Here is a 22,960-nt window from a genome sequence, read left to right as displayed (position 1 = left end):
CGATAACACTCAAATAATAAAAACTGAGGTTATGTTAAAATGCTGACGTTTACTTCTTCATCTACTTCATTTAGATATATTTTAATCGACACAAGTATAATAGTAGTATATAACAGTGAAAAGTTTTCATTTACTTTTTACTCTGTTTCCAGTTGTTACAAAGTACTAATATTGATGAAATGATATTGGTTTGAAAACAGGATTTTTCAATCAACAATTGAAACCTGAATGGTTTTCATATGATGGCGTGCGCATACTAAATTTATTCATTAAGTATGTTCTGTTTTCGTACATACAGAAGAACATTAAACCTTCTTCATGTTTTCAATCATTAAAGGATATATTTTCATTAGATATAACCATGCATAGAAAACCGCCGTTTGAAAACACTCCTTAAGATTATATAAAGAGAGACAACTCTTCATTGACAAATTCCTTGTTTCAATAAAAAATCACGTAGTACGTTAGTTCTTATTACATTCCCTATAAAACAGGTACGCATCGTTGACGAACAGATCAAATTGTATTCAGTTTTATGAAACAAATCGAATGCTGAATCTACTTTAAGATTACCACAAACTGCGAAACAATAAAGAAGGATATATTTTTCAGCGCCATCTTGCCTCGTAACTTCTAATTCGTCAGTGCCTGTGAATGGACTTGTCATAAGTGTTTTATGTTATTTTGTTTCTTATTTCCGTTGAAATTAGTGCATTAAATTTGCAGTATATATTACGGTGAGTAAAAAGTTCTATAGAAGCACAAATAAATTTACAGAAACAGATTGTCATTAGTACATAACTACAAGTGGTATAGTTCGTAGAATAAAAAAGTGCAAGTTTGATTCTGTTTCGATAGTATAATAGTGTTCTTAGATATTTTAATCATAATGTATTCTTTACTTAATCCATTTCCTTTATTTCATTCTATGTTAACCTGTATATGAAACGGATTGAAAAAATACAGTATTACGAAGTCACGCCCGAGCATGAGAAAGCATAGGTAGTTTCGAAATTGACATATCACGTATTTTCATGGATTAATCTTGCACCTAAGCCAGTGTACGTATATCTATTGTGTTAGTTATATCTGGAAGACAACACATAGTGTACTTATTTCGCGACATTGTTCTTTTAAATCTATTCGAAAGAATCATTTAATATTCGTGTAGCGTATGATTGTCATTTGAACACATATGTATGTCGATGTCTCTAGCAATTTAAGCTTTCAAATGATAGAAGGAACAATACAATAAAGAGTATTTTTTAATCGATGAAAAAATAATTTATTTAAATTTAAATAAAACAGGAAAGATATATTGAACTGTCATGTCTAACGTTAATATTTATAAAAATATTGTCATTGCAATATCAATACCTTTTTAGGTATAATATTATGATAAATATATTTTTCACATTTTGGGTTTTACTAAGCAGATTTGTTTTCCTTAGTTTAAATTGGCTAAAAATAAGAAATTATAAGAAAAAAAAAAAAAACAGAAATCAATAGTTTCATGGTCATTAATAGATATAATATGTTTTAACTGTCTTAAGGAAACCATATGATGATAATCCTAAGCACACATAATATATAAATAATTCTTTTAATGTATATTATAGTGTTAACCAATTGTTTTATAAGCAAAATTTAATTCTGTTTGATGTAATCATACAGAATATTTTAAATAATCGTATTGATGACATTTTCCTTATAAAACCTTATTGTATGTATGTGATGATAAGATAAGATATAAACATAATGACATTCAGTGAAAGATAAAGATATTTCTTTGCTTTTCAGTTTAATAACACGGCTTTTTTGAAGGAAAATTTGAATCCTCCATTCTATCAATGTAAGTAATTTTATTTCATTTACTATTGCATGCAGCCTATTATTTTTTAAGACAGTAGTTTGGTTTAAATTCTTTTTTCTTTTAATATAAGAACTTCTACTTCTATAATTTCTATTTTAATTTCTTTTATTAAGATGCTTGCAAGAGATATTATTCTTAAAAAGAAAAGTAGTTTCAATTATTAATCAAATACTTCATATCTTCAAAATAATTGAATAAATATTATTAATATTGCACAAAAACTGCAACTCTGATTTCTTGTCAGAATGCTTTATAAAAAGGGCATGGCTTATATCCAAAAGCCTGTGACAGTTTTAGATGTAAAAAATACAGATCATGAAAATCTGAAATTTTATTTAGTTTTATAATTAATACAAAATGTTATTTTTTTCTTTTTTTCATAATTGCTATTTATAAAGGAATTGAGTAAGTTCATAAATTTTTAATCCGATATTTTTTTCTTTTACAAGATTGCTTTCAATAAAGTCAAATATTTGAATATATGGTATAGTATTTTACAGGTGGTAATATTTTCCTCTATAGTTAAAAGAAATATTTCCTTTAAATTTATCTCATTGTTATATATTGTCTCCTTTTTATATTGTTAGCAATAATATTATTAATTACTCATAGAGTACATTTCTATAAAACTTCTGTTATACCCTGTACATAATAGTTAAAAAAAAATGTATAGCTAAAAGAAAGTGTATTTTGTATGTTTATTATCATGAGTTGTGCCTATTTAGTTCATAAGCAATTTTTGAATATGCTATTTTTTGATTATAGTACAAAACCTAGTGGTGTATTAAACTGCTATATATATTTAATTTAGATTCATATGCTTATAACATATATTGCATTAGAAAAATAAAGAATGCAGTATTCTGTGCAATATTTATTTGCATAATAATTAGTAATGTCATTAAAGTTATATTCAAAATATACTGAGTTAATTGTATTATCATTTATATATTAAATAAAAATTCATTCATCATTGACAGGTAAATGTGACAAATGTTTCTTATTTATTTATTGAACTTAATAGTCTAGGATTTTATTGTGATTCAAAAAGTGTTTGGAAGTTTTCTATATTTGTGGACAAGAAGTAGCTTCATCAACGACCCCAGCCATATTTCATATGCCAACAATGGCTATGCAGAAGGTAAATTTCAAAAACACAGTTAACAAAATAACAATTGTTAATACTTTACTAATCAATTATATTGTTAGAAAATGTTTAAAGAACAAATAATGTAGATAAATGTTTTGCAAACTACATTAATAAATGATATACAGGGTGTTGATAGAAATAATGTATGTAACTTTACAAAAGGATAAATGTTAAAAAATTATATAAAAAATACAATTTCTTACTGTATATGATCCTAATATTCAAAGATCTTTTTAACGTATTTCTTATAATTTATAAATTTAAAAAATAATTATAATGATATAACATCCTGTATATATATGAAAATACAAGGATTATAGTGTTTAGTAATACAATTTTTGCACATACTTGAAATCATTCATGTTTTATTTTTTGCAAAATTATGTAATAATAATAAGTTTTGCACATTATGCAAGTCAGTATTGCATTAAATATTATTTTTAAAAAAAGTTATTAATGTTAAGTTTATTATAAACAAATTTTTTAATGTTTCTTGTAAGGAAATGTGACAGGCTGTGGTAAAAATTTTCTTTTAAAAATGTTTATCATGATAATACAAATTACAATTTAATGTATATGAATACATAATATAAAATGTACTGATTTAGTTGAAACTTTTTATCTTCTATACACATTTATATAGGCACATCTCAAAAGAAATTAATCTGCTTTAGAGCTTTATATATACATACATATATGTGTATATTTATTTTGTTGCATTATTTTATAACATTTTGTTTCGTATATAATTTGCAAATTATATAATAATGCCATATTTAAAGAAAAGAACAACACTAAAAAGGATTTTTTTACTTTTGTATCAATCACACTTTTATTTTAGCTATTTTCATCCATCTTACTACTAACAAAATAGAAAGTAGTAATATGTTGAATTGGTAAAAGTAGAGTAATATAAGAACCTTACAATGAGTTTTCTATTTTCTTAACTAATGCATATGTAGTCGCATGGCTTTGGTATGAAATGATTGCCCATATTTATTATCACTTTTTTTCTAAAATGGTTTTCTTAAAATAAATGTAACCAAATTTGTATTTTAATTGCATTGAAAATTATTAGTATATATTAAATTTAAGGAACATAAATACTAATGTATGTGATGATAAATATGGGTTTTTAGGAGAAATAGGAATATTACTATCTGCTTATAATATACAGTGGTAATTTTTTAGATGAGAAGACAAGGTCAAGACGTTATGCAGGTGAATTTAGCAGGAATTAGGCGAGATATTGTTAACCTTGCTCACAACTATAGCAATGCTCAGGTAATTAAACAATATTTAACTTTTTTATATTCATTTGATACTATTATTACACATATTAGAAATAAAACATTTATTACATGTGTAGAAAGCTGTACGCAAAGCCACCAGCAATGATCCTTGGGGTCCAAGTAGTACACTTATGGCAGAAATTGCTGATTTAACATATAATGTTGTGGCTTTTACTGAAATTATGCAAATGTTATGGAAAAGATTAAATGATCATGGTAAAAATTGGCGACATGTGTACAAAGCTTTAGTTCTTTTAGAATATCTTATTAAAACAGGCACAGAAAAAGTTGCACAGCAATGTAAAGAAAATATTTTTGCCATCCAAACGTTGAAAGGTAAATAATTTTGTTTTCTATAACATAAAATTTAATAGAAAATATTGACAGCTTATAAAGTTAAGGTCTATTTTTTATTTAGATTTCCAGTATATGGAAGGATCTAAGGATCAAGGAGTGAATGTTAGAGAAAAAGCAAAGCAACTAGTGGCCTTATTAAAAGATGATGAAAGATTAAGAAATGAAAGAGCTAGAGCATTGAAAGCAAAAGAAAGATTTGCACAATCAGTTAGTGGATTTGGTAGTGATGGACTGGATACTATGTCACCTGTAAGCAGTGATGTAAGTATTCATATGATCTTTATATTAATATAAAAATAAAAAAATTTAATAACACCAAAATTTATTTAAAATATTATTGTTTTTTGGTGTTTAGTTTCAAGATTGGGAACCATGTCGTCTAGGATCTGAAACTACAACTAGACGTAAGAGATATAAATATTTATTAAATGCTTATATATTATAATTTTTTTTGCATAATATATGTATTTGTGCATATGTTATTTCCTATTATATTTCGTTTAATAATATGATTATAGCTGAATTGGAGGCTGCAAGACCACAAACGGTAGGTGAGGAAGAACTACAGCTACAATTAGCTTTGGCAATGTCGAGAGAAGAAGCAGAACAGGAAGAGCAAAGAAGACGTAGTGATGATGTCAGATTGCAATTAGCTCTTAGTCAAAGTCAGCAAGATTTTAAGTTAGTAGAAATTATTTTATTTTTAAATAGTTTTTTGGCTATCATATAGTCCATTTCGTTTTTGCTTAAAGATATACATTAATTTCAGAGCACCTCAAACTGAGAAACAAAGTCATATGTTAGATTTACTGGATGTAAACTTAGAAGAAGCATGTGGATATAATGTAAAAACTGATCCTTGGGGCATACCAATTACACCGCCTCCACCCAGACCTCAAGTATGTAATTTAAGATCTAGTTAAATTTACACATTTGCTTATTGCATGATAAACACGGTATTGCATACCTTTTGCATGTTATACAACAGTCTTTGGATTTATCTCAATGTAATTTGTATAAGGTAGGTTTGAATAACGCAATTAACATTGCGTTTATAAGGAGCAGTGTAAATGTACTCAAAATTTACTGAGTGTTTTGTTTAAAATTTATGTACTTTTTTATTGTATAGCCACAAAACGATCCATGGAGTGCTCCTACAGCAAACAGTACATCATCTGCAATAGATCCATGGACTCCTGTTCCAGCGCAAAGACCGAGTAAGATTTGTAGAAAAAATTGCTAAACTACTAAAATTCAAATCACCTTTATTTTATCCATAATTAATTTATAATTCAATTCAGCTGCTACAATTGATTCGTGGCGAGCACCTCCATCATCGCCTGTAACAGTTACAACTTCACCTAGCACAGACCCTTGGTCTCCAATACCTTCTGGTACTACTACTACTACTACAACTACTGAAGCTGATACAAATAAAAAACAGGTAGGATATTTGTTGTTTTAACTATTTATCAATATATGTATAATGAATTAATGTGCTTCTTTTAAATTATTTAGGTTAGCCGGGAAGGTTTGACATCCGCTTCTCCATCTTTTAACAATCCAACCTTAACACAAAACATTGGTTTCGCGGCACAATCGCCGCAAAACATAGGCTTCAATTTGCCTACAACTTCAAATGCTACATTTAATACAACTAGTAACGGTTTCAACGGTACTGGCCCTAGTCTTAACAATTTCTCTATTGGAAATCAGAATAGCACTACAGCCACTCCACTAAGCGATTTAGATGAATTTGATATAATTACTAACAGAAATAAGCCTGGATCTAGTCTGCAAACTACAAATAATGGTATTTATTAATGAGTTTAATTATTTTGTTAGCTACATTAATTATTTTATTTTTTTAAATTAATTGCAGTAAGTACACTATCACCTGATCCATTTGAATTGGGGAGCATAGCTGAAACTCTTCCCACTAGTACAGGAGCTGTTAAGAAAACACCACAGTCGTTCCTTGGAGAGAACTCTGCTCTTGTTAATCTTGATAATCTTGTCAGTACTTCTACGATCAAACCATCGACGCCTACACCTACAGGTAATGTGTTGTCAAATATAATTTTTTCTATACCATACAAAATTTAAAGATATTATTTTAAGATACAAATACTGAAATCTACATATAAAACTTATTATATGCATATAACATTGTTTTATAAAAATATGAAATTATTATGAGTAGATTAAATAATTGTGATTTTAATCGGGTATACTTAAAATCCTATAAAAACAAATAATGCATTACATTATTTGTAATATATTTTGTCTGCAAAATAGCGTTTCATTGGAAATAAATTCGTGAGTACTTTTAAAGTGATCAACAATCTTGCATGAATGCATGATTTGAACATTATGATATTGAAGTTATATTTTGTATGGATTACATTTTCAGCGAAATGTGATGGTATACTATGATGATATGATATTATCATAATGATCTATATTGTGAAAGAGAAATTTTCATTATTTTTTCGAGTACAGCTTAACACGTTCCGTGCAGTATCGTTTGTATCTTACGTTTCATTTGACAAAGTGTTAGAAATAAAAATGATTGTGTTTACATTTTTAATTTTATTGTATCTGTATCTAACAATGATTAAAAACTGAAACACATGGCATGGAATATGTTAACTGATATGATATTAATGCAGCGTATAATGATACTAATAAAAATTTACAGCAACCATGTCATACTCAGCAAATCCGTTTGCGACGGCAACACCACCACCCCGTCCTTCAATTAATCAGATTCGACAAGATCCTTGGGCAGCGAATACAACTACTACAGCGAATCCGTTCCTCTCGTAGCTTGGTGATAATTATTGAAGGTGTCAGTCGAAAATCAAGAGCACTGTGGTCTAAAAAGTATTCGAGATTTTTAGTGGTAACCCTGTACGGTATAAGTTTCTGGCTCGAAATAAAAGTAGCCTTATTTCAAGGTATAAATGACAAATAGATGAAAGAGGATGTCTAATCAAAGCGAAATATTTATTACAAACATTTTAATTTTACTTTTCTGATCTTAATCGGTGACAAAGAAAAGCTTGAAAAAAGTTCACTATTGTAACCTCCTTAATTCATTTGGACTGATGATAAAAATTCTGCCAGGACACAGTTAACATTAACATTTGGTACTATGTAATAGTTGAAAAGTCTATTTATTTCCATTTATTTCCATTTCTCTTTACTGTTTAAAAGTAATTGTGTCCACTATAATTTTATTATTTGTATTTTATTGCGTACTAACAATGAAGGAGGAATTATCTAAAAAGAGAAGGTAATATATAATACATGAAATAAAAGGTTAAAAAATAAATCATATTTCAATTTCGAATATTTAAGCGCTCCCAAGGTATAACTAAATTTTATAAGAACCTTTTCCATTTGTAGTTTATTTTTAAAGTGCAACACGAATTGATAATAGAAAATCATTCGATAAGATTTTCATTGTGCTGTAGATTATAAATGTTGAGATCACGATCATTTCCTTTGTTTTATATTTATATACATGCTTTTCTACAGCTAACGAGATCGTGAGACTGTAATCGTGATTTGCAGAAGTATGTTATATCGAACAGGGTTCTTCAATTTATGTTATACGCTTAGTGTGACGTGCATTGTGGTTCGTAAAAATATTCGTGTCATAGCATGCCTTTTATGACTAATACTCATCTTGCAAAAAGAGATGTGTATGTTAGTAATACAATGTCTTTTGCTAATTGATTACTTTATTTGATAACATCTTGGATTACTTGCAGATGAGACAGTTCAACAGTTTTATGACTGCAAAAGTAATTATATCATCTTCTAATGTCGTTAAAGTACATACAAATGTACAGGTTGAATTTAGTTATGAAATTTTATGCATTTGGTTTGGATGATTATTGAAGATATTTGCATAGGCTTCATGCACTACAGAAAACCAAACACAGCCGTAGCTAATATGCATTTTCCTATCAATGATAAATCGGTGCGTTTTACTGTTTCACGGGGATTTATTATCAACACGTAATGTTTATGTTGGTTTTTATAGATGGCTTAGAAATTTCCTAAAGAAATTCTCTAACGCGGTGTCTTTGTTCATTCGACTGTCAAATTTAATGAACCAACATGATCTGATAATGAACGGTAGTGTGATGTGCATTACCTTTCTTTGTATGCAAAACAGTTTACAATTGTACCTTGATTTATATAAAGAAAAAAATTGTAAATACGTTACAGCATATCGTTCCCCAATTGTCAAGTCTTTTCCTTCAATATGTAGAATATTCTAAATAAAATTTGAAAATGTATTTTAACACCATTACTAGTTATTTCTTAGTTTTTGAGGAAATTATTGCTGAGTTTATTGTTTTATATATTGTGAATATTTCTTACATTTATGACTATCACAGTGACTTTATAAAGGAAGATACGACTCGCTCCGTTAACATGATAGTTGATAGATAATACATATTTATTAGTAACTTTTAAAAAAAAGTTGCTTTACTGATGGTCATAATTCCAGCTCAGCATTTCCTTTTTTAGAAATATCCATGCATTTTACAATTTTATACAAGGAAACGGTTTCGTACATATAACAATTGGCAAAGGGGAACTATATTTGTCTGCTTTTATTAAGTAAATTAGACATGAGTTGCACGATTAAAATTCTGTTAAGTAAATATTGCTTAAATAATTCCATTGTACTATTCTTCGTTAAATTAATAATTTTTGTTTCATTATGCATTTTCAACATTCTTGCTTGTATAATTGAAATTGTATATTTAATGCGTATTTATCCGAATGTTCGCGAAATGATGAAGTTAGAGTTACATGATAGTATTTAAGTCACTTAATTCAAAATTTGAAACACATTAACTTAATAAGCTATATTCACTGCTTTTATAGAAAAAGCATTGTTTATTGTGTTTATTGAATGTAATTCCTTAATATTATTATATGCTTTTGAGTCTTTTCTTTCAATATATTGAATGAATAAGACAGTTTTGTAACATATCAAAGAAACTATTTTATTTTTCTATATATGTATATGATACAATGCACCAGCTTCATTTTTACGCGAACGATGGAACACTGTTTAGTTTTTAGAATTGGTGTAAGTGCAGAGAAAATTTAATGAACATTTATGAATGAAATTATATACTTTAGTAGATATTGTTATTATTATTAATATTATTATTATTATTATTATGCAAATAAATGTAAAAATTTTTAATTTTTCTGATTAAATATTTAATTTGAAGATCCCTTGTATATTTCTTTTTACGTAGTATATTCTAATCACTATATTAAAATGTTATTCTAAAACTAATGTTTAAACTTCAATGCACTTACAAAATTAAAGCAATACTAAGTTCGATACTATGGCAGTAAATAACTATTATGTTTTATATGTAGGGAAGAAGAAAGTACAAACAAAGTAAAATATTTGCACATGGAAATTATTTTATTTTAAAGAGATGCTTCAGTTGAAGAACTTATAGTAACTGGGGGAAGAAAATATGATCGAACTTGATTATGTAATTGTGCTATCTCAGGATCTTTCCTTTCGAGAGCTCTGAGTAATTGTGCAAATTGAACTGTACCTATAAATTGAAAAAGTAATAAATTATAACAAATAAATTGTAATTTGCTTCGATTATTAAATAGAAGTACTTAAATCCTTCACCTTCTCTGCCTTCTGGAAAACCATAATTTTTAATAACATCCATTTGAATTTGTACAACAATTGGATAAACAAACAGCATCATATTTAGCATTTCATTTCCGGAGTTTTCCTTAGCTTCTGCAAGTTTTTCAGTATTTTCTGGTGTTTTTAATGCTGTTAGAATATCAGATAAAACAGCTAAAAGTAATAACTCGTATTTACTAAAATTTTATATTAAAATGTATTGAATTGCAAACACCGTATTGTGATTTTTAAACACCTTTAGCAACTTCCGAAGTAAAGGGTGGTAGATCGGTCATGGCAGAAACAATTTTTTAGGATTTAAATGTACAACAAAATATATAAACTGCGTGTATACTGACTCACTTAGGAGAATAGGTTACAAATTGCAAAGTGTTTACTTTACGATACTGTACAATTCGAGAGACTATTTTATAAATATCAATACATCCCTTTTTTAAAGCAATTTCCTTTTCATTTTTAAAGCACTTATTACATATATCTTTCTATGTCACTATTCACGAAATATGTCAAAATATGTAAACAACACACTGACTCAAAGGATCCATAATAGATGTCGCTCATGACAAATTGATACTTGTCATTCAATTTAATGACATACTAAAGAAACAGAGAATCTGATATTGCAGAGAAAAGTATATAAGTGTCAAAGTTTTTTTAGTTATTATACAATGAAAATTTATTTTATAAAAAAAAGATATAGTCAGTTATTGCTACTTTAGTCCTGTAGTAGATAAACAAAATTTCTAAACGGTATTTCTTAAAGAATAGATAGCATAGCCCATAACCTATTTACGAAAATAAGTTGACAATATGTAAGTAACTTATAAACAGAGGACGATCTGTTGTTAGAAGACGTATTCATCGCCTTTCTATAAGTTAATATTTAGAATTGAAGTGTTAATATAAAAAATAATTATTGTAACTAAAACATCATTGAAAAAACGTTTAATAACAATAAGTTTGAAAAGAACTCCATAATGTGTACTAATCATGATCAAGCTTTTTTACAAGTTTTACAAGAAGAAAGAGATATTACAAACTTTTTAGATGCATTTTTTGGGTTTTTGTATAGATGGTAAATAAATTTATTGTAATATAAATAGATATATTATTTTCATGAAATGCATAACTTCAACATAAATACATAACTAAAACATTATTATAATTATTATTACTGTTATTATTATAGTACAGATTTTTACGTCGAATCGGGACCAGATCAAAAATTGGGATTCCCACCTGGTACAGTAGAAAAGCTCGTCTTACACAGTTTTCAGAAATGGATGAATATTTCTAAATTTCCTAGTGGAACAGATCCTCCAAACACTCAGGATATCATTAATCAAAGCAGCGATAAAGATCAAGATGAATCAATGACAATAGAAGAAGATTGTCTTATCCCACAAGTTGATCACGAAGTAGAAATTGAAACTTGCAAAGAGAGTCAAATTGCAAATCAATTTGATTATTTAATTGAAAGAAATAGGTCATCCGACAGTTATAATGGCGCGGCGAGGGAAAATTATACTTGGTCACAAACTATCAGTGATATCGACGTGCTGGTAAAATTACCTAGTTGCATAAGGACATCGAAAGATTTAAGAGTTCACCTTAATTCAAAAGAAATTAAAATAGAAGCAAGAACATCAAGAGTCGAACAGAATCAGGAAATAGAAGAATGCAGATATTTTATATGGACAACGATCTTTAAAGGAGAATTATGCTTTAAAATTCGGAAAGATGAGTCATTGTGGAGCATAGTACCTGGACAGCATATCAGCGTATGTTAATATACTTTGATAAATGGTATTTTGATTATACACGAATAAATTTCACGATATAACATTTTTTAAATTGCAGATTCATCTTGAAAAACTTTTTGCAAGATGGTGGGAAGCTTTGATTATTGGTGAACCAAAAATCGATTTGACCAAAATAGACTGTACAAGAAATTTGGATGAAATGGGATCAGAAGAACAAATGAAAGTTCAAGAATTAATGTGGAATCATCAACAAAAACTCCTGGGTAAACCAATTTCTGAACAGATTGTAAGCACGTGTAAAAAGCTAATTAACTTATTAATATAACTGCATAATAGAGATTTCTAACATAAAGTATCTTATGTGCAGAAAATGGAAAAGGTATTGAGAAAGGCATGGGATGCGAAAGGTTCTCCCTTTGAGGGTACTCCATATGATCCTTCATTAGTAAAATTTAACTGATACACTTGTATTACGCGTTTTTTATTTCATTAATTGTTATAAATTAATAAATAAAATTGTATATTAAGCTAAGACATTCTGTAAATATACGGCCATTTTTATTTAATTGCAGTTATACGTTAAATACCTTGTTTCATGAACGAAGATTTTATTATTAATAATTATTTATTTACTAAAACATATTCGATATGTTAAAAATATTTAAACAATTTCAAGACACATGTATTTTATAATAAATATGTTCTAATAATGTACTCGAGTATACTTACATATTATTTACAATAACAAATAATACATAATTCGTTCAAGTTTCTTGGATTCAAAGAAATAATCAAAGTTGATATTTGATTATTCGTGACAAAATTTCCGATGTTTGCATATTTACTATTATCGAATACATAAATACGGAAATTTAAAGCGATAAAAGGGCGAATTTTACGATAATACCAAGGCTGCCTAGAAAAGTAACAAGAAACAAGGAATTCACAATTTGTTGGTAAAATATACGGAATTCCACGCTTTTCCCTTGATGTTTGCATTGACTTTATCTCACCATGGTGGGATTGTTTAGTAAAGGAACAAGGAAGAAATGCTTTATGAAAGCAGACAGATAGCCACAGCGAAACTGTTCTCATTTTCTAGAATTCCTTCGACTTTCTTACATTCATGGCTGCTGCATTAATTGCTTTTAATGCCTGTTCAAATCCATACCTGATATAAACGTTCCTTACTACGAACATAAATTTTTACTTATCGCGATGAACTCGATATCGACACTTTCCATCAGTCACTGACTTCTTGAAACATTCGGTGGGATACCTTGTAAATATTTCCCGTCTGTGGCAACATCATGGAGCACAAAGAAATCGGTATATGCAGGCATTGAAATCTCCACGTAAAACTTCGAAAGAGAACCACGTTCCTCTCGATTAGTGCAACGGAGCCAGAAAACGTGCTCGACAATAGACAAATCCGTTTCCAGGGTCCCATCAATAGTACTCCTCCATTATTTCGAGGATTTAGCCGAAGGCGAATCCCTTAAGGCCCGAAGGAAGACGATTCGAAGCTGAGACGTAGCATAGAGGAACGCGGCGCGTTGAGCACCGCTGAAGGTAAAACACAGGTAATATACCTGCCCGAGGCTATATCCATCCCCACCTGGAGTCCGGTTCTCTCTCCTTGGTCGGCTCTCAGCTTTTCTCCAAGCTGAGTCGAGCCGTTAGTGTCGTTGTCGTAGGAGAGAATGGTAGTAATGTGTATCGCGGAGTATCGTGCACCCTGAAGGACGTCGTCTCGATCAAATTCAGCCATCTAATCGAAATCCTCGTCTCCTGGACCAATTCGTTCTGAACGGTTCGTGACCTGTTTCGTGATTCACTTTTTCACGGATGCTCGACGGTCTCGAGGACGACGTCGACTACCTGTTCCTCAGTATCGTAGCTCGCAGTAGTGCCGTGTGAGGTGAACGTAACGCACACCGGATTGGGGTCTAGCAGGAAAATCGACGGAAAATAGAGAAGAAAAAGAAGAAGAAGAAGAAGGAGAGGATACCAAGATGCCCTGTTCCGCGGTGACGCTGTCCCTCGCGACCATAACCGGTATCATTGCCACTGGCCTCCTGGCGATCGCCTTTTCCACGGACAACTGGCTCTACACCGAGGTCAAGCGCGCCCAAATCCAGGTTCGTAGGTCGAATTCGTTTTTACCAGATGTTCCATCCACGGACGCGAGTTCTTTTAGGGGCGAGAATTTAGGATGCCACGTAGTGCTCGTTTCTATCTCACACGTTCTCTGGGTAACCCCGTTATTTATCGAGTATCGCGCTTCGTTCTTCGTTCGTAGTCTGTACATTTTTTGCCCCGTTTCTTACCGAAAATATCACCTTTTACCATAATCGCCACGCGACTATCTCGACACTGTTTGTGCGCGATGACTTTTACACGCTCGTATGTAGGATACGATTTTCGAATGGCGCTGCGAGATATTTTCGTACTAGAAATACAGGTTTGCCCGTACCCGTATTGTATCATCCCGGATACAATCTGCAGCTGATACTCGTGGCGAATTTTCACGAATTCCAACGTGCAACGTCATCCTTGTGAAACGTCCATGGAAATTATTCCTTGTAATCTTTATCATCGTAACGAGCGTAGAAATTGCGCTACCAATTCCTAGTAACAAAGAAACACGAGGCGTGATTTAATTAATGGTACTTTGCATAGGGGACTTACGGTGAACGTGCTCGAACGTTGATTTATTATATGACCAATTCTCCAATTTTTAAGTAATTTTAGATATACACAGCGATTGCCAATGTTTTTAGGAAAATTTCGCTCAAATTTATTTCGTCTTCTCGGAAAATCTGCATGCGTCTTCTTGCCAAATCTCGTCACGGATCATGTGTAATATATTAAACGAATTGTTCGTGATCAGGATAAATTCGACGAAGAATCGGTTCTCTATTTCGGGAAAATGATTTCGTTCCTCGAGGAGCAAGACCGGAAGTGGAATCTCCTCGGCTTCCGTCGTCCTTGTCGCAGGTGAACGTTCGGGTCGAAGGTCAAGTTCATCCTCGAGGGCGTTGAGTGGCTGTCGAGTGGAAAATCTTCTCACGAATCTTTCATGAAATATTCCTCGAGGAAGCCGTATCGCATTTATGGCGGGCGATACCGTTCTTCCTGCGTGCAACTCGCTGCGTGAACTCCATTAAATCCTCCATCCTCCCGAGATCTCGAAAAATCTTACTTTTCAAACGAACATAATCATCTCGGAAGTTGGTTAACGAATTCTTACAGGATAAACAACTCGAAACATCCAGCTCTCGCTTCGTTTAACTTTAATTGCAGCCAAGTGCACAGGTATGCAACAGGATCGTCAGTGTTTGCTGGCGCTTTTCGTTTGTCACTTTGCTACGTCGAAGCAAATAATTTCAATCGTGCAGTACTTAATCTTCCGCGACGTACGATTATGAGTCTCGTGGAATTCCAGCTGACGAGATCTGGTGTTAATAGAGGCTGCGTCAGAGCAACGTCGTTTCACTTCGCGTACCAGACTGTAGTCCATCAGCAGTGATAAATCTCTCTATTCGGCGATCTTTGAAAAATTTTCAATCGCACGGAGTAAGTTTAGCTTCGTTGCTTTTCGCTCGTTCAGGAGTTAACAGGACTTTACGACAATAAGGAAGCTTGGTTGCCCGGAATTTCTTCGATTAAAAGGAGTAACAGGATGTCTTTGTATTATTTGCTTGACTTAACGCATTGTCCCCTTGAACTGAAACGAGTCTAGCTCATCGTGAACACTCTCGAGCAAACTGACAATGACGAGCTGCACTCGCCAGAAAAATCCTAGGACATTGATGCATCCACACCTGAAAGGGTCGTATTGGAATTAGCACAGGATGGTCTAGGAAAAGGATATACTCAATTCCTCTTAAAACTAAGAAAATTAAATTATCTACCTGAGCAGTGCTGAGTGTAAATAAATTGCAGTTCAAGGGGCCAATATGGCTGTCTCCATTTCTTTTCAATGTTTCGTATTAATTTTGACACTTGATAGAAATAACGGAAATAACGAGAAGTTTCTAACGCATAATCTTCCAGATATTCGTATCTAACAATAGCCAAAATTAAGTTTCGCTCGCATTGTTGACCACAAGATGAGATATCTTCGGTTGCAGAGAGCAAGTAAGTTCATCGATGGTACTCCGTGATACACGTCCTTCCTCCATACGTAATGAGACATATACCTCGCAGGACCAGGTGTATTTCCTTTTTCCGATGTGCTTGGTCCACGGCGAACAGGGATACCTCTGAAGGCGACGTCCTTTCGGTAGCTAGCTATTCCATGTCCGAATATTCGCCTTTGGCAACGAAAAACGAACAGGTTTCCGTGTCACGGCTGGATCGGTCTCGATCGCTGGAGCAATTCGATTTCGGCCACTCGCGTTTCTAGTCCGCGGTGTGTTTGGAACGATCGACATTCCGGGCCGCGCCCATTTTCAGAGCTTGTCGACTCGACAAGTTTTGCGTTTAGCCGTGTCGGAGAGCACGCAGCGGAGCGGCGCAATCGTATGCACTCTCCTTTATGGGAATCGACCGCGGATCATGGCGAGACGCAGGGATTTTTCTCTGAAACGCGCCGTGATTTCGTTCGTGTGCAGCTTTCCTTCGATTCTTTATTTGGTAGATAGGTAAAAGAAAAACGGCCGAGTCGCCACCGCGGAGAACTTTCTTGTAGGTTCGACGATGAACGAGAGTTGCCGAGGATGTGTTATTAATAATAATTCCTCCGGGAAATGCCACGGGACCGAGTTTCTGTTTGGTAGCAGATGAACTGGGCATGGTCTGTGTTATTTATCTTAATTGGCGAAGGTTAGAAATTTGCTTCTTTTTAGGATCTAGGTGTGTCTTGAGTTGCCACTGCTAAAAACTCGTCTAAGATTATTCTTAATAGCGTATTGCGGAGGAGGTGAAAGGTGAATATATTAATTCCCAATAATGTCATGTAACTTGGCAGTTACATATTCATGCGGTTGTCTATTTTCATTCTCGTTTGATTTGTTTAATGCCACTCTTTGGGCATACCATTTTAACGTCAGGTTGAATAGTACGTGCAAGTGTCTCACAGTTTATTTCATTTTACTGTAAATGAACGTAATTTTAGTTAAATAGGGTTAAAATAAAAGAAGAACTAGGACTTTCTTCTTGCTAGGCTTCAGGTGTTTTAAATTACCTGTGTTGAAATCTGATGAACAGTCTCGTGTACCCATCTATCGTCTATGAAGATTGACCTGTTGGAACACAAGGAAGCATTCTTGTGTCCACTTCCTTTTATCCGATGATTTTAATCGAGGACTTTATTGGTCCTGGAGAGAAATGGAAGAAATCGAGTCAATCGCAGATCGTTGCTTAAAGAGAATCAGCTTACTGGACCATGAAGAAGGCACTCACGGTCAAAAGACATCCATCGACACAAATATCCCCGTGATTTAGCACGGAGAAGCGGTCGAATCGCATACTCATCCTTGGACGACGTCCAAGAAGAAAAACTCGTCGCGATAGATCATTATGACACGAGGGATTTCTCAAATGGTCCATTCATTCGCGATCGTGCTACTCTTAATCCAAACTATGCGTTGCGGCTTATAATTTCACCTAATCTTCGACTTCCCAACTACAAGCTAACTCTGGAACAAGCAGATCGGTGAAAATCTCTGGTTTCAAATTTCCTATTTTTCCCAGTCGCTTGAAACATACAGCTGGTCATGCTAAAATTAATGCTGACTTTCATTTAGATAAAGGCGTAACTGTATACACCTATTCTTTTCCATTATTCCACTTCTATTGTTCCATTATTCATCATTCGCTATTCCATTTCTAAAACAAGACATGTATTTTGCTCTGAGATCTTAAAACTTTTGCATCTGTATTAATTAATAAATTAATCTAAACAGAACTTTGATTAAAAATCCAATTTAATAATTCCTATGTTTTCACATGATTCAGTGCTTTTGGATCTTTTACTCATAATTCACTATCATAATTATCAGCACGCACGGTGTTAATTCAATTATATTTCAAATAAATACCTTTGTGTATATATTTAAAATATAAATCTCGCATTCAGGTGTTAATTACAGCTAAATCTAGCGTTAATGTCGCATGATCAAAGTACACCTACTCGCTGCAAAGCGAACACGATCTTAGGTCCCTAAGGAAAGTACGTAAATTGAGGAAACCGCACTTTTATTCGTATTTTCAAAATCTCCAATTCATATCACGTTCGCTCGAAATAGCCTGTTAAACTCGTAGTTTAATTGCCAGTCGATTGCAGTTGAACATTCCACGGTATCGTTGCGATTTCCTCGCGGTAAGATCAGCAGAGCGCTCGATCGTGGCCGATAGAGAGGCGGCATGACGTACCGAGCTCTGTTATTTTCGCCAGCGTTCCGAGCGCGTTTACCTTGGCGATCGCAGCCGGTGAGCACGCATTAGAATAAAAATGTCGGCCTGCTCCCCCGTCACCGCCGACCAGAGGATCCGTACATACAGTTATGCTACTTGTACCATCTCCTCTTGGTCGGTGTAAATGATTATGGCCTCACGATCGCGCTGCTCGCAGTAATTTCCACGATCGGCAAGTTACGCCGTCATGCGCCACGGAATGCCTCTTTTCTCGAGAACTTATTTGGCTTTAGGAATCCCGTCGACCTTTGTGCTCGTTTCCCTTTCGTGATGTTCCACGCTTTACGCCTCTTTCGGTCGATCTTTGGTCGAGACCGATCACGAGTGGCCCGATATGGCTGTCTGCTAGGGTTCAGCTTTGGCGATGAGAATGATAAGAAATTCTCCTCTGCTTTTGGTATTACGGTGGTCGTTGATTTCGTTAATTGCCGATTAATCGACAATTAAGAACTGGATTGGTGGTTCAACGTGCTTCTCTGCTGGGATTCAGCTTGCAGAATAAGAGTGGCCCGACAGGGTTCTTCGTAGGATTGGATTGCGAGGAAGAGAAGATGAAATATCTTATCCCGGTTTTAGTATCGCGATGATTGCTGATGATTTGGTCTCTAGTCAATTGGTCGAAAGTTAAGAACGATTTGGAGTGGCTCAACGTGGGTCTCTGCTGGGGTTAGACTATGGAGATGAGAGATGAGAAATCCTCTTCTAGATTTAATATCGTGGTAATCGTTGTCGATTTGGTCAATAGACAATTGGTCGAGAATTAAGACAGATTTGTAGTGTCTCAACTTGGTCCTCTGCTAAGATTGAGCTTGGAGAATAAGAGTGGTCCGACATGGTTCTTGCAGGGTTGAATTGTAGAGATGAGAAAGATGAAATATTCTGTTTTGGTTTTAATATTGCGATGATCGTTCTTCATTTGGTCAATAGACAATTGGTCGAAAGTTGAGAACGATTTGGAGTGGCTCAACATGGTTCTCTGTTAGGGTTAGACTGTGAAGATGAGAGAGATGAGAAATTCTCTTCTGATTTTAATACCATGGTGGTCAGTCAATGGACAATTGATCAGAAATTGAGATCAATTTGGAATGGCTTAACACCCTTTCATGTTCCCTTTCATGTTAGAATTTTGGAGACGAGAAATATATAAATCCTCTCTTGATTTTAGCGTTATGCGGTGATCGTTGTTGATTCGATCAATTAATAATTAATTATACATTAAGATCGTTGAAGTGGTTCAACGTAGTCCTATATTAGGATTGAATGTCGTTAATTTGATCAATGTCGGAAATTAATTAGCATCAATTGATGTCGATCGTTTATTTCAGTAATGGATGTGTAGCTTGTGTGTTTCTTTGAACACGAAGTGATTGAATTAATCTGCAATAGCATTTCGTGAAAGGCGTGCCTGTTTCCTTTTCATATCGGTTTCTGCTCTTTCCAAACCGGAAACCAGCTGGCTCTGCACGTGTTATACACAAAGCAGGGTTGCTTGAAAACTGTTTCCACTTTTGTCACCGGATAAACCCAGCTACGTGACTCTGTATCAGCTGATTCACCGTTAACCACGTGTTACGATAAAATTTAACCGCACCTTCGAAATGAAACGAGCTATACAGATCAACGTGGGGAAGCTCCCATCGAAAGGTGTTGTATAAATTAAAAAGCACAATTAAAACTTACGAGTAACATAGAAACGGATAGATAGAGATGAAAGAAGGTCAAGTCGAAAAAGACACCCGAGATTCCAAGGTATCAGAATTGCCAGGAAGCACGAACGAAGTCACGCATTGTAACCGGATGAAACAAAGGAATGGCATAGAATTCGCACGTCTCCACTTAAAAACCTTGAATCCTGAGAATAAACCTTGCTTTTCGATGGTCCAGTGCTCGTCAACATTCATATGCCAGTCACGCTCCGGAGCGTCGAATAATGTTCTGAAGCTTCTGCGACCAAGTCGTGATCGTAGCGTGACTGGACCGCTAGTGTAACTTGAACTTAATCGATCACCATGCTCGTAAGTTGCTGTACCGGCTTATAGAACTGTTCATTTTCTTTCTTCCCTTCTCTTCGCTTCTTTCTTTTCCAAAAGTCGCTCGGACCGTTCATCGGCGAACATCGACTCGCTATCGGTTCACCGTAGCTTTTGTTTCTTCTTACTCAACAGTCTCGGTGTCATTAGTCGATACACGAAACAGGAATCGTCACTTGTCGATTCCTCAGCTGATACATAGCTCATTGTGACACGATTTTTGTCTTTACGAAACTGTCTGACCTCGACAAAAAGGCACATCGATGCTGTTTCATTCGTATTCCACGAGCGTTGAAGATCGTTGCTGGAATTCGTTGACGATATACTGTAATCGCTGCTGGTCGATAATTCCATTTGATCCTGGAAAATATTTAGTAATAAGTATTATATCGACATTGGAGCTATGTGTAAAAATTATACAGTATATGGGGAGTACACGTGAAGTACTACTTTTAGGAATTGTGGGGGACATGGTCCACATCCACGGTCTCATGCTTAGCACCGTGAAATGCAGTTTAAAGACCTTCATTCTCCAAGAAACTATATTTTACAGTGGATCTTGATTCTGTCGACTCGATCTCTAAATCGATTGTGTGCAAACCAGAGTCATTGGGTTTCTGTCAATTTCTAGCTATTTGTCGAATATTTGTCGAATTTTTATCATAATCTTAATTTAGGATGTTTGAAGATGCTGCAGGAATTTTTGATTTCGAACGTTAATTTAATATTAATTTATTATTTTGTAAATTTCGTTATTTTATGATACCAATTTATCATCACTAGAACAGCAAAGTCTAAAAAAGAGACTTTGTACAAGTTAAATAGAATTGCTGCTAGTAAACAGGAAATTCTATATAACCGAGACTCCGGATAATCGCGATTATGGTTGATCCAGACCACTAATAATGGAGACTCGATTAATCGAGGTCTTACCGTAATATACTTCTAAAAGTGCATTGAAAGACAGTGTCACGACTAATATAATTACATTCTTGACCTATACAAAATACAGAAGTAATAAGCAATAAATGCTGGGCCCCTTGAATACCTATTGAACATAAAGAGTTCGAAGAGAATGACAGAATGATTTGATCTAAACGGAATAGCAATTGACTCTGAAGTCGCAAATAAGTCTCCAAGGTTCTTCCAACACGATCGAGTCACAGAAAGCTCAAAGATTGAAAACTACACCTGTGCTTTCCTATTCTTAACTCGACAACCACTCGATGAACAAAGTTCAAAGATCGAAAGCCTCACCTATCTGTGTTCGTATTTTGAAGCCAACAATCTCTCAGCATTTAAAGCTCAAAGGTCGAAAGCTTCACCTGTACATCCCTATTTCTAAATCGATAGTCGTTGAATAAAGAAAGCTCAGAGTTCAAAAGCTCCTCCTGCGTGTGTTCGTATTTTTCAATCGACAGTGTTTCAATGTAAAAAGCTCAGAGGTCGCAAGCTTCACCTGTGCGTTCGCATTTTTCAACCGACAGTGATCCAATGTAAAAAGCTCAGAGGTCGCAAGCCTCACCTGTGCGTTCGCATTTTTAACTCGACAGGCATTCAACATTTAAATGAGCGTCGCACTGCAAGGGTAGTAGAACTATCACAGGAACGTTCGGAATGTCGTTTCGAACAATAAACCTTTACCCCTTCCTCGTGTACTTTCGTTGTTGCGCAAACCGCCTGTCTCTGCTGACTGCTGAAACAAGACGCAGTCTATTAGCCGGTAGTCTCCTAAGCCGATCGTTGTGTTCATTTATCACCTATTTCTCGGCAGAAAAACCGGCGCGTGGGCGAATGTTCGCCAAGTCAATGCATCATTGTTCGAAGGTGGCACGCCGCGATTCCGGTCTATGGACGCCATAACGTGAGAACCCGGGCGACGTTACGTTAACCAAGCTTCATTGGGTAATCGAAAATCGCGAGCAGCGGGAAGAGTTTCATAATCATTCGCTGAATTCGCGTTTCACGTCGAATGTTTACGCCGAGAAATCCCTCTTTCACGACTGACGTCGCTTCGGCCAGGTATCGTTCACCGATTATCGCGTCCATATCAATTTTCACAATAGCACTCGACCATAGGACGATAGAGTTACTCCTAAATTAATAGAGAAATTCCAAACTCGAGTTGGACTCGTATTAAAACCTATATTCGAGTCTACGTCAGAGCCTTCGGGCTTGCGTTAAAACCTATATTAAAGTCTATATCAGAGCCTACATTAGAACTCGCATTAGAACCTATATCAACAGTGGTATTAGAAGTTAGACCGAACGGTAGCCATTAGAGGAACGTTGAGAAACATTTTTCTCGCAGATTACACTGTTCGACCAGGCTAAGCTTTCGCAAATTGAACGACCA

The 22,960-nt window shown here is 34.1% G+C and overlaps 4 protein-coding genes across 19 annotated transcripts in view; 3 read left to right on the top strand and 1 right to left on the bottom strand.

Annotated features, from left to right (window-relative positions):
- Positions 1–412: 412 nt before the first annotated feature.
- Positions 413–7,646, top strand: lqf (epsin homolog lqf). Of its 13 annotated transcripts, XM_017901497.1 has the most exons (18): positions 413–494; positions 613–737; positions 967–1,061; positions 1,801–1,852; positions 2,898–3,014; positions 4,215–4,307; positions 4,393–4,651; positions 4,734–4,933; positions 5,028–5,076; positions 5,191–5,353; positions 5,442–5,571; positions 5,661–5,693; positions 5,802–5,889; positions 5,974–6,116; positions 6,191–6,485; positions 6,555–6,731; positions 6,971–6,991; positions 7,374–7,445. In XM_017901497.1, the coding sequence occupies exons 5-17, from the start codon at positions 2,991–2,993 to the stop codon at positions 6,985–6,987; spliced, it is 1,671 nt and encodes a 556-aa protein (XP_017756986.1). In that variant the 5' UTR covers positions 413–494; positions 613–737; positions 967–1,061; positions 1,801–1,852; positions 2,898–2,990; the 3' UTR covers positions 6,988–6,991; positions 7,374–7,445. The 13 variants fall into 13 exon arrangements, with proteins under 13 accessions (XP_017756986.1, XP_017756975.1, XP_017756974.1 ...); XM_017901486.1 differs by lacking the exon at positions 6,971–6,991 and having other exon boundaries at positions 2,935–3,014; positions 7,374–7,646; XM_017901485.1 differs by lacking the exon at positions 6,971–6,991 and having other exon boundaries at positions 7,374–7,646.
- A 2,475-nt stretch (positions 7,647–10,121) lies between these two features.
- On the bottom strand, positions 10,122–10,842 carry LOC108548519 (protein C10). The gene is made up of 3 exons (XM_017901509.1): positions 10,624–10,842; positions 10,365–10,541; positions 10,122–10,281 (listed from the first exon to the last, which is right to left on the bottom strand). Exons 1-3 carry the CDS (start codon positions 10,661–10,663, stop codon positions 10,148–10,150), a joined length of 351 nt encoding a protein of 116 aa, XP_017756998.1. The 5' UTR covers positions 10,664–10,842; the 3' UTR covers positions 10,122–10,147.
- Positions 10,843–11,121: 279 nt separating this feature from the next.
- Positions 11,122–12,699, top strand: LOC108548517 (nudC domain-containing protein 3). Of its 3 annotated transcripts, none has more exons than XM_017901507.1 (4): positions 11,122–11,200; positions 11,578–12,169; positions 12,249–12,437; positions 12,519–12,699. In XM_017901507.1, the coding sequence occupies exons 2-4, from the start codon at positions 11,672–11,674 to the stop codon at positions 12,609–12,611; spliced, it is 780 nt and encodes a 259-aa protein (XP_017756996.1). In that variant the 5' UTR covers positions 11,122–11,200; positions 11,578–11,671; the 3' UTR covers positions 12,612–12,699. The 3 variants fall into 3 exon arrangements, with proteins under 3 accessions (XP_017756996.1, XP_017756994.1, XP_017756993.1); XM_017901505.1 differs by lacking the exon at positions 11,122–11,200 and adding an exon at positions 11,330–11,463 and having other exon boundaries at positions 12,249–12,414; XM_017901504.1 differs by lacking the exon at positions 11,122–11,200 and adding an exon at positions 11,330–11,463.
- A 1,212-nt stretch (positions 12,700–13,911) lies between these two features.
- Positions 13,912–22,960, top strand: part of LOC108548530 (uncharacterized) — a 28,348-nt gene continuing 19,299 nt past the window's right edge. Inside the window, exon 1 of one of the 2 annotated variants that reach the window (XM_017901536.1) lies at positions 13,912–14,292. In XM_017901536.1, the coding sequence (XP_017757025.1) occupies positions 14,167–14,292 (126 nt within the window). In that variant the 5' untranslated portion in view covers positions 13,912–14,166. The remainder of the gene's footprint in view (positions 14,293–22,960) is intronic. The other variant, XM_017901535.1, reaches the window with a different exon arrangement.

This window comes from Eufriesea mexicana, unplaced genomic scaffold (genome assembly GCF_001483705.2).
Source record: "Eufriesea mexicana isolate 0111107269 unplaced genomic scaffold, ASM148370v2 scaffold1623, whole genome shotgun sequence".
Lineage (NCBI taxonomy): Eukaryota > Metazoa > Arthropoda > Insecta > Hymenoptera > Apidae > Eufriesea > Eufriesea mexicana.
Note: the sequence above shows the minus strand (reverse complement) of the source record. Positions and strands in the feature narration are given on the sequence as shown.

What these genes read in the sequence shown, in the direction of transcription:
- lqf (XM_017901488.1), top strand. Translation starts at nt 2,991, where the DNA reads ATGCCAACAATGGCTATGCAGAAG. An exon ending in ATCTGAAACTACAACTAGAC is followed by an intron (nt 5,077 to 5,190) that starts GTAAGAGATATA and finishes ATATGATTATAG; the next exon opens with CTGAATTGGAGGCTGCAAGA. An exon ending in CGCCTCCACCCAGACCTCAA is followed by an intron (nt 5,572 to 5,660) that starts GTATGTAATTTA and finishes GTTATACAACAG; the next exon opens with TCTTTGGATTTATCTCAATG.
- LOC108548519 (XM_017901509.1), bottom strand. Translation starts at nt 10,663, where the DNA reads ATGACCGATCTACCACCCTTTACTTCGGAAGTTGCTAAAG. An exon ending in TACTTCGGAAGTTGCTAAAG is followed by an intron (nt 10,542 to 10,623) that starts GTGTTTAAAAAT and finishes TATTACTTTTAG; the next exon opens with CTGTTTTATCTGATATTCTA. An exon ending in TTTTCCAGAAGGCAGAGAAG is followed by an intron (nt 10,282 to 10,364) that starts GTGAAGGATTTA and finishes TTCAATTTATAG; the next exon opens with GTACAGTTCAATTTGCACAA.
- LOC108548517 (XM_017901504.1), top strand. Translation starts at nt 11,366, where the DNA reads ATGTGTACTAATCATGATCAAGCTTTTTTACAAGTTTTACAAGAAGAA. An exon ending in TTTGGGTTTTTGTATAGATG is followed by an intron (nt 11,464 to 11,577) that starts GTAAATAAATTT and finishes TTATTATTATAG; the next exon opens with TACAGATTTTTACGTCGAAT. An exon ending in TACCTGGACAGCATATCAGC is followed by an intron (nt 12,170 to 12,248) that starts GTATGTTAATAT and finishes TTTAAATTGCAG; the next exon opens with ATTCATCTTGAAAAACTTTT.